Consider the following 17,494-nt stretch of genomic DNA (forward strand, 5'->3'; position numbering starts at 1 on the left):
CCTAATCCGAAGAGATCGAAGACCTCGCTGTTTGGTCTCTTCCCCCAAACAATCCAAAATCCATTGTTTATAAGAAGGATTTGTAAGAATGTTCATCATTTTCATGTGAGTTCACTGAGAGTTATTCTTTAAGTGAACTATGTCTGGATAATAGATGCACAAATACTTCAGCTCACACGTGCAAAGTTGTAACTATAGTTAATTTTCAGTATAAAGCTTCAAGCTTGTGTACATAATTAGTTGCCTGTCCAATCACTAGTCAAAGCTGCATGTAGTTAGTAGAGATTTGACACCAGATTCAGGATTCTGCATGCATACATACCAAATATTAAATATAACAAGGTTCTGTCACTGTTCCGTGGCTCTTGATAAGTGGTACATTTGTATCAATATATTTTTGTACATTGGCAGTGGTGCTTTGACTTGGAGCTCTTTGGCTTTCTGTGAGAATGCACTACTTCCGCTGGTCAGTGAGAAGATACTGCACAAACATGAAAGGAAGAGAAGGGGTTGGACAGCACTGAGGGGACCAGTCTGCTGGCAGCCAGGAATAGATGAAGGTGGCCCAAGACAGTTGATAGTTGCAAGTTTTCCTGTTTGAAGGTGGCTACATTGGTAGACACGTATAAAATTGCACCTCTGTCAGTCCATCTTCATTACTGTTGTGGCACACTGAATATGGTGGATCCAGGTTTTCATTTTAACGTAAGAATACTTCAACAAGGTTTACCTACCATGAGGCTGTAACGCAGTTATCACCATCTTTTAACACTAATTAATGGTGAGCCCTTGACTACTGTAATGGGTAACAACACTAAAGGTCATTGAGTTTGGCAGCCCTCGTGGTTGTTCCAGTGCCCCATCGCTGTTGTTTAATTTTATTTCTTTAAGGGAGTGTCATTGCTAACTTGGTGTGCTTTAGGTGATCTACCTGTGTTAAGTTATTGCACCATCATAGTGGTATTTTGCCATAAATGGTGTCCACTTTAAACCACCCTAGCTGGCAATTGCTTGAAGATGTGTTGTTTGATAAAAAGAGTCTTATAATAACTGATTATTTATTGCTGATTAATTTGTAATTGGTTTTAATGGTGCTTGTATGTGTTATAACATTGTCGTTTTCTGGTATAGAGCTCTAAAACCTAACTGCTTAGCAGGATGGCTAGCTGGGACCAACATGGAATGTGAAACACAATCTTCTGGGGCAAGACTGTCAATTAGTGCCTGAGAATTTTGGCAATTTAAGCTATGTCACTTGATGCCCGTTGGAATTACGTTCATCCTTGAGGCTTTTAAATGAGTTTTTTAATGATAAATTATTCTGAAACATTGTGGGTACCTTAAAAAATCTGTGTTAATGCTCAGCAGCACCTTTGAATGTTGTTAATGTTTAATGTAATTATTGGTGCTTGTTCACTTTTTAATTTAATCCTTAGCACCCTTAAATTATTTTATAAGTTTTTCACTTATTGTAGGTGGCACTATTAATTTATGCTTTGATATCTTATATAATTGTAGTATGAACCTCTGACTTAAAGAGTGAATGTGTCAAGGATACCAGTATGTGTCTTGTGTAACTTGTTAAATTTATCATTCTTCTGTTGAGTCTGGGCTCACTTGTTTACCACATCCAGAACCCCACTTCCCATACCACTTCAATAAATGTTTTTAAGTACTTGTTCTGCCAAATCAACCATCTGGAAAGATTAATAACAATAAAATACTTATTATTTATAAGAGGAGAAGTGTTGAGCAGCAGACATGCATTTATAATGATTTTCCAATGGGTTAGTAGTGGGACATAGATGAAGCAAGAAGAGAGGAGAAAGGGATCAGAAAAGATTCCTAAAGGTGTGGTAGAAGAAGGTGGACAACACGTACCACCCACTGACTATAGTGAACCTTTCTACATCAAAAAAACAAACCATTTCCTCCATAGTTTGTGCAGCTTTATGACTTGAAATGTTGCCTGCCACTGGACGTGTCACCTATCCCAACGGATTCCAAACCAAAAAACTCGTTCCTAGTTGCCATGACCAAATATAACCTCACCCACAATTACTTCTCCTTTGAAGGCATTACCTACAAACAAATCCAGGATACAGCTTTGGGCACCCACATGGCGCCATCCTATGCCAACCTATACATGGGCCATCTAGAGGAATTGTTCCTCAAAACCCACAATTCTAAACCCCTCACCTGGTTCAGATTCATTGATGACATCATTGCTATCTGGATCAAAGGTGAGGACACCCTATCCACATTCCTCCAGAACCTCAACAACTTCTCCCCCATTTGCTTCACCTGGTCCTACTCAATCCAACAAGCCACCTTCCTAGATGTTGAACTCCAACTCAAAGATGGCTACATCCATACCTTCATCCATATCAAACCTACTAACCACCAGCAATACCTCCACTTTGATAGCTGCCACCCACTCCATACCAAGAAGTCCCTTCCATACAACCCAGCCACTCGTGGTCATCACATCTGCAGTGACAAGCAGACCCTCTCGAAATATACTGGGGGTCTCACTGAAGCCTTCACTGACCATAACTATCCTCCCAATCTTGTACTAAAACAAATCTCCCGTGCCATATCTTTCCAGTCTCCCACAACTTCCCAAAGTCCACCATTCCGCCACAGAGGAGCATTCCCCTCATAACTCAGTACCACCCAGGCCTGGAGCAACTGAATTACATTCTCCTCCAGGGTTTCGATTACCTCTCATCATGCCCATAAATGAGAAATGTCCTGCCCAGTATCCTTTCCACCCCTCCCAAAGAGGTATTCCACTGTCCACAAAACCTACACAGTATACTCATCCATCCTTACACAACCCCTGCTCCCAATCCCACTCCTCATGGCTCATACCCCTGTAATAGACCTAGATGCAAGACCTGTCCCATATATCCTCCTACCACTACCTACTCCAGTCCAGTCACTAACATCACCTGTCCCATCACAGGCAGGGCTACCTGTGAAACCAACCATGTGTTCTACAAGCTAAGCTCAACCACTGAGCTGCATTCTATGTAGGCATGACAACCAACAAGTTGTCTGTCTACGTGAGTGGCCACCGACAAACTGTGAACAAGAAACAAGTGGACTACCCTGTTGCTGAATACGCTGCCAAACATGATATCCTTCATTTCAATGACTGTTTCACAGCCTGTGCCATATGGATCCTTCCCACCGACACCAGCTTTTCTGAATTGTGCAGGTGGGTACTCTCCCTGCAGTACATCCTACGTTCCTGTAGCCCTCCTGGCCTCAACATTCATTAGTCACTGTCCTCATCCATCCAGCCCCTTCCCCGTTCCCATTCTAGCACTAAACAGCCATCATTCCACCACCACACCATCTTTTTATTTCTCTGCTTTTCCGCTACTTTCCCACCCCCCTCTCCCCACCTCATCCCTGTCCTCTGTCTAGCCTGCAGCACTATCCACCATCCCCACCATACTATCCCTCCCCCTCCCCGCCCCAGCCTCCTCCTTACCCCCACCCAGTCACCGCTCCCATCATGCACTGGTGCTGCTGCTCGCATTGTGGTTTCAGTTGCCTGAGACTGCAGTTTTGTGTGTGTGTGTGTGTGTGTGTGTGTGTGTGTGTGTGTGTGTGTGTGTGGAGTGCGCGCGCCCCTATGTGTGTCTATTGTTGACAAAGGCCTTAATGGCAGAAAGCTGTAATTGTGAGTCTTTTTGTTGTGCCTATCTGCGACTCAGCGTCTCTGCTATATGGTGAGTAGCAACTTTCCATCTCATAATGTTGTCACACTCTTATAACATGGATTGATATGGATTTACAATGAGACACTGTATCCTCAGGTTCCTAGATTCCCTGCACTTCCTCTCTCATGTTATTTACCTAGTTTTCTCCATACCACATAAACTTTTTTCAAAAGAGAATGAAATAAATTATTCTGATACTTGGAAATGAAAATGTTTTGTTAAAAATTCTCTTTTGTGTTGGTTAAAAGCCATGGCTAATTGTTTCTCAGGGCGCTATCACCAGCTATATCATACGTATTCCAACATGAAGACAGCCGTCTTACTCATGATGGATTTTAAAAAAATAATCTTTCTTTTATGTTACATGATAAACCAGTTAAATAAACTGCTTAATTATTTCTTGATGCTCCAGTATAGGTGCCTATGTGCAATAGCAGCGTATACGTTAATAAAAATTATTTTTCATAAAACTGTACTTCTGGCCTAAAAAAATGAAATGGAAAATATTACAAGACACCATTCTGTATTTATTAAGATTATTATTTTTAATACTTCTTGCAAGAAATGACTATTAAAAAGCATTTTTATCATTTTATCATTAATGGTATCGCTACAATAATTAACTTGCACAAAATGTCCAGGGCAATATTTAATTATTATGTAAATGAATCATGGGTCAGAGAAGGTACTTTTCGCTACCAACAGAAAACACATTCTACCATAAATAATTGCATATATATTTGACAAAATTGATAATAACACTACAGATAATTATATTAATTATTTACAGACCGTGATCTCTATGTGACCATCAGATAGGACATCAGAACCAACAAGACCAGGAAGACAAACAAGAAGACAAAGAAACAAAATGTCCTTTTCTTATATACTATGATACAGATATAGTAATTATTGCACATCTAAGAGCACAGAGATCACTTCCATTGTTGATGAATATCGATAAGTTAATTTACATTACTTATTTCCTGAGGCTATGCTATATCCAGCTCAGAATCCTACCTTCCAACATGCTGATTTCCTCTTAGGCAATGGCTACACACAGAACTTCCCTTCACATTAAGCACACCAGTCATCAATAATACCTGCTCTACAAAAGATGCCACTCATTGCACACCACAAAGGTCCCTCTGTACTGCTTGGTCTTCTGTCTGTAGTGACAAGCAATGCATTTCCTAGAAGGCAGAAGATCTTACAGAGCCTTCTGAATATCATAACTGCTCTCATAATCTTGTCCATATACAATCAACACTCTTCACACATCTGGTGACCAGCCACAAAGGATTGCACATGCCACCCTAACAGGACTGGTAAAACTGAACCACATTCCCTGCCAGCACTTCAGTTTCCAATTTTTGTGTCTTTGCAAGATGAAGTATACCCTACCCACACAGCCTTCTTAATATTTGTGTCTGTCTGCTTCCAACCCTGTGCCCTGTAAATCATATTGACATTTAGGAGCACCTTTTACTTCTCACCAGTCTTTGGCATTTTCAGCATCAGATTCACTCATTAACCATCTTCTGAAGACCCCACCAAGAGGTAGAACCTTGAGGGATGTGGAACAAATCAAGATAGACATTAACAAAACAAGAGAAAATTGCAGGAACTTAACCTGTATGCTGTATTAACAATAAAATATTACTGTTCTGATTAATGCTGTTCATACTTGTGCTATTAACTGAGTTAATTAGAAAGGAAGCAGCTACATTAAAAAAAATCCTGACTCCTCAGTTATAGTAAATAACTGCTGTTTATCTAACAATGGAAAATCCAGGGTGGAACCAAAAAACACCACACACACACACAACAGAGACTGCACATACATGTGAGTTGCATTTGCATGAGTCTGTGTGTGTTTGTGTGTGTGTGTGTGTTGTCTAATTTCAGTGAAGGCCTTTTTGACCAAAAGCTTTCTTGTTTAACAGTCTTTTTGATGTGTCTATGTGTCACCCAGCATCTGTGATATAAGGTTAGTAGTAATCTATCCTTTTCATAATACTGTCACTGCTGTTTATCTCATACTTGTTGGATGACTTTCCTTATGCCACCACTCTCAGGACTGAATTGGTGTACTCCATCTGTCTGCATCCAGAGTAATAACATGTTGAAGTGTGAAAGCATTTTCTATATGTTTGCATAACATGAATCTGAAGTGGGATGTGGTATCAACCCAGTATTCACCTAGCTGTGGAAAACCACCTAAAAGTTACATCCAGGGTGGCCAGCTTACAGCCATTGTTGTTAATCTGTGACTCAGTCCAGGACAGGTTCACCTCCCCAAATCCTGGAAGACACCCATTAACATGCTCAGCTATCTGGGCTAGTATTTTTGTGCCTTGTATTCTGACTGTATAAATCACAGTTCAGCAGTAACCTATTGTTATCATCAGCATGAAAAAACCATTAAAGAGTAAGTGTACTGGGAAATCATTGTAAGAATTCCAAATCCTTAAAAAGGATTCTGCAAGATGTATGGTTATCTACTTTACACAATATCCTTACAGCTTGCTTGTTTTGGATAAACATTTTGTTTACTTTAGGTGCACTCCCCTGGAAGATAATTCCATAAGACAACAAGAACTGAAAATAGACAATACTTCTGTCTTTAGGCAAGCAACATGCTCAACTGAGCTGCTTCATTAGTTTATCCAAGTGTTGACTCCATTTTAAGTTGTTACCCAACTGGATCCCAACAAATTTTAAATGGTGTGTTTCATTTAGTGTGTGACCATTAGCGTCTACTTGTATTGCTAAAGGTCATTCATTACTCCTGGTTCAAATTGCATAATATGAGTCTTTGTGAGGTTAAAAATTAAACCGTTAGCTGCAAATCATTTGCAGGATTGTATCATCAGTGACCATTAGAGTTTCTGGACTGCTCTGTAAAATCATTGGAAGATCATTTGTACAGGTCAGAAACAAGAGTGGACCCAGTACTGAGCCTTGTAGCACTGCACATGCTATCTTCCTCCATTCTGAGATTAGTTTCGTCCTGGCACTGAATCTGTTAATGAGACCCTCTGCTTTTTGTTACAAAAATAAGACTCCATTCACGCTAGAGGAATGCCTTAATAATGCAACATTTTAGTCTACCATGTAGAATTTTGTGATCCATGCAATCAAAGCCTTCATTTGGCAAGATCACAAAATGTACCAACAGGATAATATTTATCTTGCTTATCTCTGAAAGCACTTCCTTTGTAGGGTCTTTTATTGTGTTCTCTGTGTAGAATCCTTAACAAAACCCAAACTGAGAGGGAATTAACAAGTTCTATTCAGTTAATGTCAGTGTTTGATAATAGGGCAATATCTCAAACACTTTTAAAAAGGCAGGAAGGAGTGACACAGATCTGTAATTATAGGTGGTTTGCTTATCTCCAGTTTTATAGATGGATGTTACTACAGTATATTTATGTCTGTCAGGAAATGTTCCTTGAGTTAATAATTGGTCATGAAAATAGTTTAATGGTAATACTGTCAGTTCAGCAAAGTATTTTGATATTCTTGTAGAACCTTCATGTGTCTGTGCAGTCAAATCTAATGTACTGTATTTGGTTGTTTACTATTGGGTGCAATGTTTCTGTTGAAGACAATCACTGAATTAAGAAACTACATATCTGCATTGATGAATTAGAGACATAAAACCCAGCTTACATAATATGTCTCTCTGAACATCATGTGACCACTACCATAGATGTGTTAAGTATTACAGGATTTAGATTAGCATCTGACTTTTGCAGAGGAGATAGGAGGAGAAACGGAGATAGGAGGGGTTGCTAGATTCATCAGGAACTGTCATACATTTAAGAACATAGACATTCATAAATTTCACCTAGAGCAGTATATAAAGCATGTGCAACAGATTTAGAATTTCATAATAAATCTTTCATAATAGTAAGTGTGTACGGAGTGTCTGCAGGTAACTATTAATCTGTTCATAAATCTACTGGCCTACCGTATTTAATGTGTACTGATGATTTTAATGTAGATTTTCTTAAAAACTCTTCCAGTAAGATTTTATTAGTCAGCAACACTATTGTTCAACTTAATTCCTATTGTAAACTCCCCACATAGTTTAGCTAATTACTGACAAACAACCATTGCTAATATCTTTGTAGACTTGTCTAATGAACAGAATTATACACTGCTGGAAAAAAAGTTAGTACATTCTTTTAGAGATTTCCCATTCACTCAAGATTTATTGCTGCAACAGTGATGTGTAGTACATGAAATGATTACATTTACAGACCAAAAGCACAAGTGATTCTGAGGTACCAGATATTGACCTATGCTGAAAATTTATTAGTATGTGATTTCACCTTCACAGGTGACAATAAAGACACTGAATCTGGCATCCAGTCAATTATACAGATGGCAAATACTGGCTTGGGATATGTTATGCTATGCTCACTCAACCTGTTCACATCATTCTGTAAGAGTTGGTTATCGAGGCACTTGAGTCACTTCTTATCCCACCATATCCCACATGTACCCGATTGGAGACAATTCTGGAGGTCATGCTGGCTGGGGAAATTACAGCACACCTTGCAGAGCACATTACATTTCATGGGCACAGTGTAGGGTGAATATTATCCTGTTGGAACAACATATCACTTTCCTGTCACAAGAACAGCAAAAGAATGGGTCTAACAATGTTGTGTACATACCGAGCACCCATTAGTGTCTCCTCCAAAAACACCAAAGGTGAACAAGAGTTGTAGCTTATTGCACCGCAAATCATAAGGCCTGGGTGGAGCCAGTGTGTTTTGGACAAATGCACTCTACAAGACTGTGCTCACCAATTCTACACTGTACACGCAAACGACCATCACTTGCATGCAGACAGAATCTGCTTTCACTGCTGAAGACCACAGGACTAGAAAAAAGATGGGGAAAAATTGACTCTCTGCTGGATCTCACAACATATCCCACATGTTATTATCCGGTAAGCTATTTTTCAGGTTTCTTCTATTCTCAGTGTTTTGGTTCCATACTGGATTATTATTTTTAGGATAATATTTCCAGTGCACTTATAGTATTTTCCCTAGATGTTAGTTTTTTCAGGCATTTATCCCTGTTCACAGAAATATTCCATTCATTATTAATTTTTTCCCTGCTTTTTTATAAGCCTGTCTCACTCAGCAATCATGCTTTGTACATTTTACAAGCATCTTTTGGGTGTACTCAATTTTATTATGGCAACCCATCATTGTAGTTGGTCAAATCATGCAGTTTGTGGGGCATTCAGATGTGACAGTGGCCTGACACTGGACAGCATAGGAATGTGAGGACAGGCATACTTGACAAGGTTCTGATTAATCATGTCTGACTACAACACAGAAGGCTCATCTTATTGTGCACCAAATCCATCTCAAACCCTTGATGTTTGCACCTTACATCTGAGAACAAGTAATGGGCTCCTGACATCCTGCAACATTTTGTATCATTCCACATCATTGGTCACAAACTAGCAGCAGCCATCTATGTAATTACTGTTCCATGCATAGACTGCTGTTAACAATGCAACAGAAGTGGCTGCATTTTGAGTGGTGCTTGATCAGGAAGCATGGACCGCTGACAAATGGTGGCACATTATGTTCATCAATGAATCATGTTTCTGCACTACTCTGGATTAGCGTGTACAGCAAGTATCATGGCGACCTGGGGAAAGGTTCCATTCTTCCCATGTTTTGCTGAGGCACAGCAGTGTTACTCTTGACATCATGGTGTGGGGAGTGGTATGGCTTCAGGTCACAGGTGGAAACAATTGAGAGAACTCTGACAGACAAAGGTACATCACAAACATCGTCTGCATGTTACCTCTCATGTGACAATTTTATGGCGCCATTTTTCAACAGAACAATGCTCATCTACATGTGGTACATGTCTGTGTGAGCTGTCCTCATGATGTTGAGGTACTCCCTTGGCCAGCCAGATCCCCAAATATGTCCTCAAGAAAATGTACTAGAGCAGCTTGGACACCAAATCTATCCCAGGGCTAGGAACCAGGATATCAAGGATCAGTTACAAAAACTGTGGGCCAGCTTGCCTCAGGGGGGGATATAACAGCTCTATGACATTCTTCCAAATAGAATTAAGGTGTGCATACAGGACAGAGGGGTTGTACTGTCATATTGATAAGTGGCCTCATACTGCCGAGTTCTTTATTAATTTGACTCAGTTTTGTAAGCACTGAAATAACATCACATACCCTCTCACCCCATAAAGTTTCATTATATTTCCTCCTCCCCTTCTGGATGCTTCACTTTTTTTGTCACTCAGTTTATATTCTCAGCTCTGTCTTTTAGATGAATTTACCCTAAAGAAAATGTAGGGAATACATAAGAAATCATTGGAGTAGAATGGCTATTGCTTTAGTCAGACTGGATGCTTCTGGCAAGTAGGTGAGCCTGTAGCCTCATACCAGTTCTGAAAAAAAAATGTAATGGTCACTTTCCATAAATTTATTATACAGCTAAAAGTCTGGGTGATACCGATCTCTTCTACATTACATCAAGATTTTCTTCACAAGAGTCTCTGTGGAAATCTGCCCACAGACGAACCTTTATATTATTAATAAACCTGAGAGAAACAATGCTGAAATAAAATAAATTATTTTTATGCTGTGAAGTCTATATCTACATATCCTTTCTTGTATGCTTACCATTTGCCATTACATAATCCAATAACTGCTTGAGATCTTTCCAGTCCACTTCCATGTCATCACCAGCAATTTTGCTGAAGAACTGTCTTATTTTATCTTCTTGTTTTTGATCTTCCTTTTCCATCTGCGAAGTTACCTAAAAGTAATAAAAATTACTTATTTATTTTTACTGGACATTCACTTCCCATTCCACATATATTATTATATTTATTGTCTTGATTATGCAAATTCTGTAATTCACTGTAAATAATTTAGGAATAAAGGAGACTATTCACCAAACAGCAGAAGCATTGAGTTATCAACAGGCACATGCAAAAGAGAATCAAAACATGCTAGATTTCACATGAATTGGTGCCAGCTGGATGCACATTGCCAGGGCTGCAGTTCAACGTGTGAAGTAGGGTGGTATGGAAGTTATGTCTGATGAGGTGGGTTGAGGGAGAAAGAGGCAGGAAGAGGGAAGAGTGGTTGGGGATGGGCAGCTGGTGGCCAGAATGCAGGTAACAGGTGTGGTGGCTAGGAATGCGGGAGAGAAGCATGGCAGGTACATGACCTGAGTGTGCAGTCAGTGGGTACCAGAGCTGGTGAAGAATGGTGCACGATGATGATGAAAAGATAGCATGGGTTGCGACAGGACAGGACAGAGGGATGGGAAACAGTTGGGAAGAGGGTGTGGGGACAATGGATCTGCATGTGCCTGTCGATGATTCAATGCTTCTACTATTTGGTGAGTGGTCTCCTTTACTCCTAAATTATTTACATTCTGCCAGAACTTTACTTATTACAGTAACCCAATGTAAGTGATGTGTGCATTTTATTATGATGTAACTTTTATACAGAGGTCCATTTCTTTGACTGGGAAGGTGATGTAACTTGTATGGCAAAGAGTACTTTCTATTTAATTTAATCAGCATTTCTCCTCATTCCATTCATAAATAGGTGATTAAATACTGGAACTTTATGGTTAATGCTTCCTCACAGGTAGCTACATCTTCTGCAAGTAATCTAAGATAGCATCTAAGTTTATTCGTTTCATCTTTATTATGTGATATGCGTAGTAGTTACTCCATCACACTTACCCGTGACACATGTGAATTTACATCTGCACCTGTGGGGTGACTCTGTCTAGGATAACATGCTGCCTTTTGCATGTTAAGAAGCCCTCAGTCCCATCACAAATCTGGCTAGATTTAAAATCCAACCATATTTCTTTTAACTAGCATCAATTTGCTACTGAATCAAAAGCTTCTTTAAAGTCAAGATTCATTCATTTATTGTGTTCCACAATTCCTGTCATGAATAAAAACCCTCAGGGATGTAGAGCATGTCAAGTTATACATTACATACTCCAGAAGAGGATGGCTGGATCTGAATCGGTCACGTTCCAATGATAGACAACACAGTAACCAGAATACAGCACAACTAAAGAAACTAACTAACTGTACAACATGAATTTTTAAGTGAGTAGTTTTGCGTATAAGTCAGAAGGGATGGTTAAAAAGTGTGACCATCCATCCATCCCATAGCATCCCAGGCAATCCAGTGCATAGCACACTACACTGCGCTGCCTGCTACACACCAAGCTGGAATCAGGAGTTCACATGCGAAGACTGGGTAAATAGGAGCATCGTCAAATGCATTTGCCAATTTACCATTGACCGTGCTGACTCTGGCAGAAATAGAAATGGATATCTACTACTTGCTCAAAGTTAGGGAGTGGGATAGGAGTGTACTGTAATGATGACTGTATGAGGTGTCTACAACGTAAGTAGGTCAGTGGGTATGGCAAAGAATGCATACATTCCTGAAATTAAGGAAGAGGCCAAGAATAGGTGTAGATGCTGAGGATAGGGAGAGTGCACAACAGACTGGATGTGCGACCGGGCGTCATTTCCAAGAAAGGGGCCAGGGTGTAGGCTATCCATCACTTGCAATGATGTGACACTGCTGACTACTTACTTCTTAAGGCACAAAAGGAACAGGATCACACCTGATGAAAAGACCTTAGGAAATGAGTGCTAGTTGGACACAGGTTAGATTGAACCCTCATCTCCTCACTGTAAGATTCCAATAATGATCTAATGATCATTTTTTTCACTGGCATGGCAAGTAGTAGATATCCATTTACAATGCTTAACCAGTAAGAAAGCTACACTAGACTAGGGCTGGAGCACCAGTATGAGAAACCTTGAAAAGCACTGATTGTGAACTAACAATTATGCATGGGGAACTGTCCAACCTAATCAATATATTAGAGATGACTAAAGCCAGGCAGATCCACCTCTGCAGCACCCATACTGCCCAACTATGTGTAAATGCATTCCCTATTACTATGCAACTATGGTTGAAACATAAACTGAACCTCCGTTTGATCTCTTCCAAGCTATTTCTACACATTATAACTAATATCAGCACACAAGTCACAGCATCTTTACAAATGGTTTACACCATTCAAGAGCATTTCCTACATTACTATTATGCCAGTTCCCTAGTGCAGGTATTTCAGCTCTGGAATAATCTCAGCATAAAAATAATACTTCTCATCAGTTGTATCCACTGTGAATTCTAATGTTATCAACTGCACATGTTTCCCATTGCATGGAGTGCTTTGCAGAAGTATGTCAGTTGGCAGACTAGTGATTTTCTGGTTGTCAGTAAAATACACAGCTTTTTATATTGGTATGATTACCAACCAGCTATCTACCATGATGAATGGCCACCACCAAACTGTTGCTAAGAGCAAAGTGGACAACTCTGTAATACAACAAGCAACTGAACATAACATGTTTGATTTCAATGGCTGCTTCACAACCCAGGCCATCTGGATCCTCTCCTCCACCAGTTTCTCTGAGCTGCACAGATGGGAGTTATCATTACAACAAAATCTCCACTTCCAAAATCATACTGGCCTCAACTTACAGTAATCTACTGCCTCACACTCCCAACCCAACGCCTTTCACCCCCTCTATCTTATCGCCTCCTCCAAATTCACGTTCCCTGCCCTCACACCCTCACTGTGCTCTGCCCTCTGCAAATACCACTGATCTTCCCCCCCCCCCTCCCCCCCCCCCCACTTCCCCTTTCCCATCATGCCCTCCATCCCCCACAGCCTCCCATCACTGTGCCAGGCAGTCTTGCTGGCCACTATCTAGTCCCTGTATGTTCCGACAGGCAGCATTGACTACTCTACCCCCCACATGTACCCTGCTATCCCTGCTCCCTTCCACCACACTCCAAATTGCTGCTTCTGGTTGACATGACACCATTACATTCTGGCTGCAGCAGCCGGAGAGAGCAATCATGTTTGTGTGAGGTGTACTAACTTGTGTGAATGTGTGTATGTCTTATTTTCCTTTCTGAAGAACACTTTGGCCACAAGTTCAGTATGTAACAGTCTTTTTGTTGTGCCTGTCAACTCTGTGTGTGTCATCTTTACAGTGAGTAACAATCTAAACTTTTCATAATATTGTTAGTATTTAAATTTTGTCATTACCAATTATCAAATTTGATTCTCAGTGACTCTTCTTCCCTTGGTCGCTAAATGTACTAAACTAGCTAATACATTGGCTAAAAAAATACATAATAGTGATAAAAAGTGGATTAAACATTGTGTAGTTTTGAAAAAAAGGGCATCAGAAGCTAAAGGTAAAGCTGACTGATATACACTGGGGTGACACAACTCTTGGGTTAGCAATATGCACACATGCAGATGGGGTAGCATCATGTACACAAGGTATGAAAGTGGCTGGCGGAGCTATCATTTGTACTCAGGTGATTCATATGGAAAGGTTTCTGGTGTGAGTATGGCTGCACAATAGGAATTAAGATTTTGGACATGGAATGGTAATTGGAGCTAGCCACAAGGGACATTCCATTTCAGAAATTGTTAGTGAATTCCATATTTTGAGATCCACATAGTCAAGACTGTGTCAAGAATTTCAGGCATTAACTCTCACCATGGACAACACAGTGGCTGACAACCTTCACTTAATGACAAAGAGTAGTGGTGTTTGCATAGAATTGTCAGAGCTCACAGACAAGCAACACTGCATGAAATAACTGCAGAAATCAATGTGGGATGTACAATGAACAATTCTTTAAGGACAGTGTGGCAAAATTTGGCATTAATGGGTTATGGCAGCAACCAACCAACGCGAGTGCCTTTGTTAACGGCACAACATCACCTGCAGCGCCTCTCCTGGGATCGTGACCGTATCGGTTGGACCCTAGATGACTTGTAAGCAATGGCCTGGTCAGATGAGACCCAATTTCAGTTGGTAAGAGCTGATGGTACGGTTTGAGTGTGGCACAGACCCAATGAATCCATGGACCAAGGTTGTCAACAAGGTACTGTGCTAGTTGATGGTTGCTTCATAATCATGTGAGTTGTGTTTACACAGAATAGACTGGGTCCTCTGGTCCAACTGTACCAATTATTTACCGAAAATAGTTATGTTTGGTACATGGAGACCATTTGCAGCCATTCACGGACTTTATGTTCCCAAACAATGATGGAATTTTCATGGATGATAGTGCACCACGTCACCAGGCCACAATTATTTGCGATTGACTTGAAGAACATTCTAGACAATGGATGATTTGGGCACCAATGTCACCTGATGTGAATCACATCAAACCTTTATAGGACATAAATGAGAGCCAGTTTGTGCACAAAATTCTGGACCAGCAAGACTTTCTAATTATGGATGGCTACAGAGGCAGCATGGCCCAGTATTTCTCCAGGGGACTTGCTGAGTGCATGCCACATCAAGTTGATGCACTATGCTGGGCAGAAGGAGGTACAACACAATATTAGGAGATACCTCATGACATTAAATGACATTGTCATCTCAATCTAGAGCACGGTTATTGTGGGCCTATCCTGCTGTCCTCTTTTGCTAATAGGTATAATCTGTTTTTAAATAGTTATTTTGGGCTTTGCTTTGAACTTGTTTGAAGAAATGTTACTTTTTCTAGAACTTTTAATATTATTTGTACACAATCAGAATTTATATTATCTTTCATTATTTTCCTGTGTAAATTTTTAATGGAGTAAAAAGTAAAAGCATTCCTCATTAGCTATACAAGATAAATGCAATAAGTACTATATTGTAAACTGAGCTTTGTTATTATGGATGCAGGTAACTACTTTCATTGAAAAAAATTAGTAATATAATCATGTAAATATTAAAGTATCAATAGAAGACAAAATTAGTTATTTAATACAACTGAGGAAATAGCAGCTGTTTTTGGAGTAGTGACTTTCCCCCTGATTTAGAAGGTTACTTTGAAGCTAGAATAAGCACAAACAATATTAAACAGTATAGTGATAATTAATTGTTAATATAATGTACTAATTGAGTTTCTAAAAGTTGGTTGTCTTTTAGTATTTAGTATGGATGCTCTTGCATTCTTGTTGATTCTTTGGTGAGGTATGAATTATGAAAAAAATAATTATTTAAATTAAGAGACTGTGTTTGAGCATTGATCTGTAGAGTTAAGTGATCTGAATACAGAGATTCTATAGAATCCTTTGTGTGCTATAACAAAAGTGTTCATTTCAATGTCTCCTGGAAAAACTTCAGCAAGAAGCTAATAAAAAAGTTAAAATCACAACAGACGTCAATGTAATGTGTTAGTTGAAATCAGTGATTCCACCAAACATCGTAAGTTAAATCAGAAATCTGGTTTCAATGAACACTTTTCTAAAGGTACTAGAGAAAACAGTATATCAGTGAACTGCATTGTTATTATTATTACAAACTACCATTCGACTCTTGTTGCTTCAAGCACCAGGACCTAATAGTTCTTGATTACTTTGTAGGTGTATTTAATGAATATTTTTCGCCTGATCTTGGCAAAAGAGAGAAAGCAGTAAACTGAAATGGGTTACACCAGGAATAAAAATATCTAACGCCAGAAAGAGACAGATCCACAATGAGTTAAAATCAAACATAAATCCTGATTTTATTTTGTATGTTGAGCAGTATATAGCTCTATTCATGAAAGTTGTAGTTGCAGCTAAGAAATGGCAAATAATACATCCATCCTGCAACACAGAAATGAGACAAAGGCAATTTGGTCAGCTATTCAGTGAGAATTAGGAACCAAATTGAAAAGTCATGATATTTCAAAAATTAAACTTGAAAATGATATAATTGTAGTCCCATTTCAGATGTCAAATGCTTCAAAGAATTCTTCTTAAATTTAGTAAAATACTTGTAAATATGGCAGCCTATCAAGACAGGGCAAATTTCATAAGCTTGGAAAACAACTAGATCACATCCTTTCAACAATTTGAAAAAAGCACCCAAAGGGATTTGGAAAAACAAATATTGTCTTTAAAATATAAAACCTCAGCTGGGTAGGGTGAAATTCATCTGTAATCAAGGGTTTATATGATATCATTTCACAACCACTATCAATTATTATAAACTAATCTCTCTAAAGTGAAAAGTCATGATATTTCGAAAATTAAATTTGAAAATGATATTATTGTAGTCTCTGTTCAGATGTCAAATGCTTCAAAGAATTCTTCTTAAATTCAGTAAAATACATGTAAATGTGGCAGCCTATCAAAACAGGGCAAATTTCATAAGCTTGGAAAACAACCAGATCACTTCTTTCAACAATTGGAAAAAAGCATCCAAAGGGATGTGGAAAATCAAATATTATCTTTAAAATACAAAACCTCAGTTCGGTGGGATGAAAAATCAAGGGTGTATATGATATCATTTCACAAGTGCTGTCGATTATTATAAACTAATCTCTTGAGCTGGGATATTTTACGAAAATGCTGAAAGACGTCAAAATAAAAACACTAATAAAAACAGAATTCACAGAAGATATACCTTATCTGGTCATCTCTAAAGTGTTTGAAAAGATTGTGGCAAAAAATTCAAAAATTTCTTACTATAAATGACATAATATTTATAAACCAGTTTGGATTCCGATAGGGAAAAAGAATGTAAATTCCATCAATGAGTTTACTCAAAAAATATGCTCCACATTAGATTAGAGTAAAAAAATCACAGAAGTATTCTACAATGTGACAAAAGCATTCTATTTGCAAACT

The 17,494-nt window shown here is 39.0% G+C and overlaps 1 protein-coding gene across 2 annotated transcripts in view; it reads right to left on the reverse strand.

The window, feature by feature from the left end:
- The window catches only part of LOC126479379 (calpain-A-like), a 236,800-nt gene that overhangs the window by 29,195 nt on the left and 190,111 nt on the right, over positions 1-17,494 (reverse strand). For both annotated transcript variants that reach the window (XM_050103781.1, XM_050103780.1), the window contains exon 12: positions 10,420-10,555. In XM_050103781.1, the coding sequence (XP_049959738.1) occupies positions 10,420-10,555 (136 nt within the window). The remainder of the gene's footprint in view (positions 1-10,419; positions 10,556-17,494) is intronic.

The sequence above is a fragment of the Schistocerca serialis genome, chromosome 1 (genome assembly GCF_023864345.2).
Source record: "Schistocerca serialis cubense isolate TAMUIC-IGC-003099 chromosome 1, iqSchSeri2.2, whole genome shotgun sequence".
In the NCBI taxonomy this organism is placed as follows: Eukaryota; Metazoa; Arthropoda; class Insecta; order Orthoptera; family Acrididae; genus Schistocerca; species Schistocerca serialis.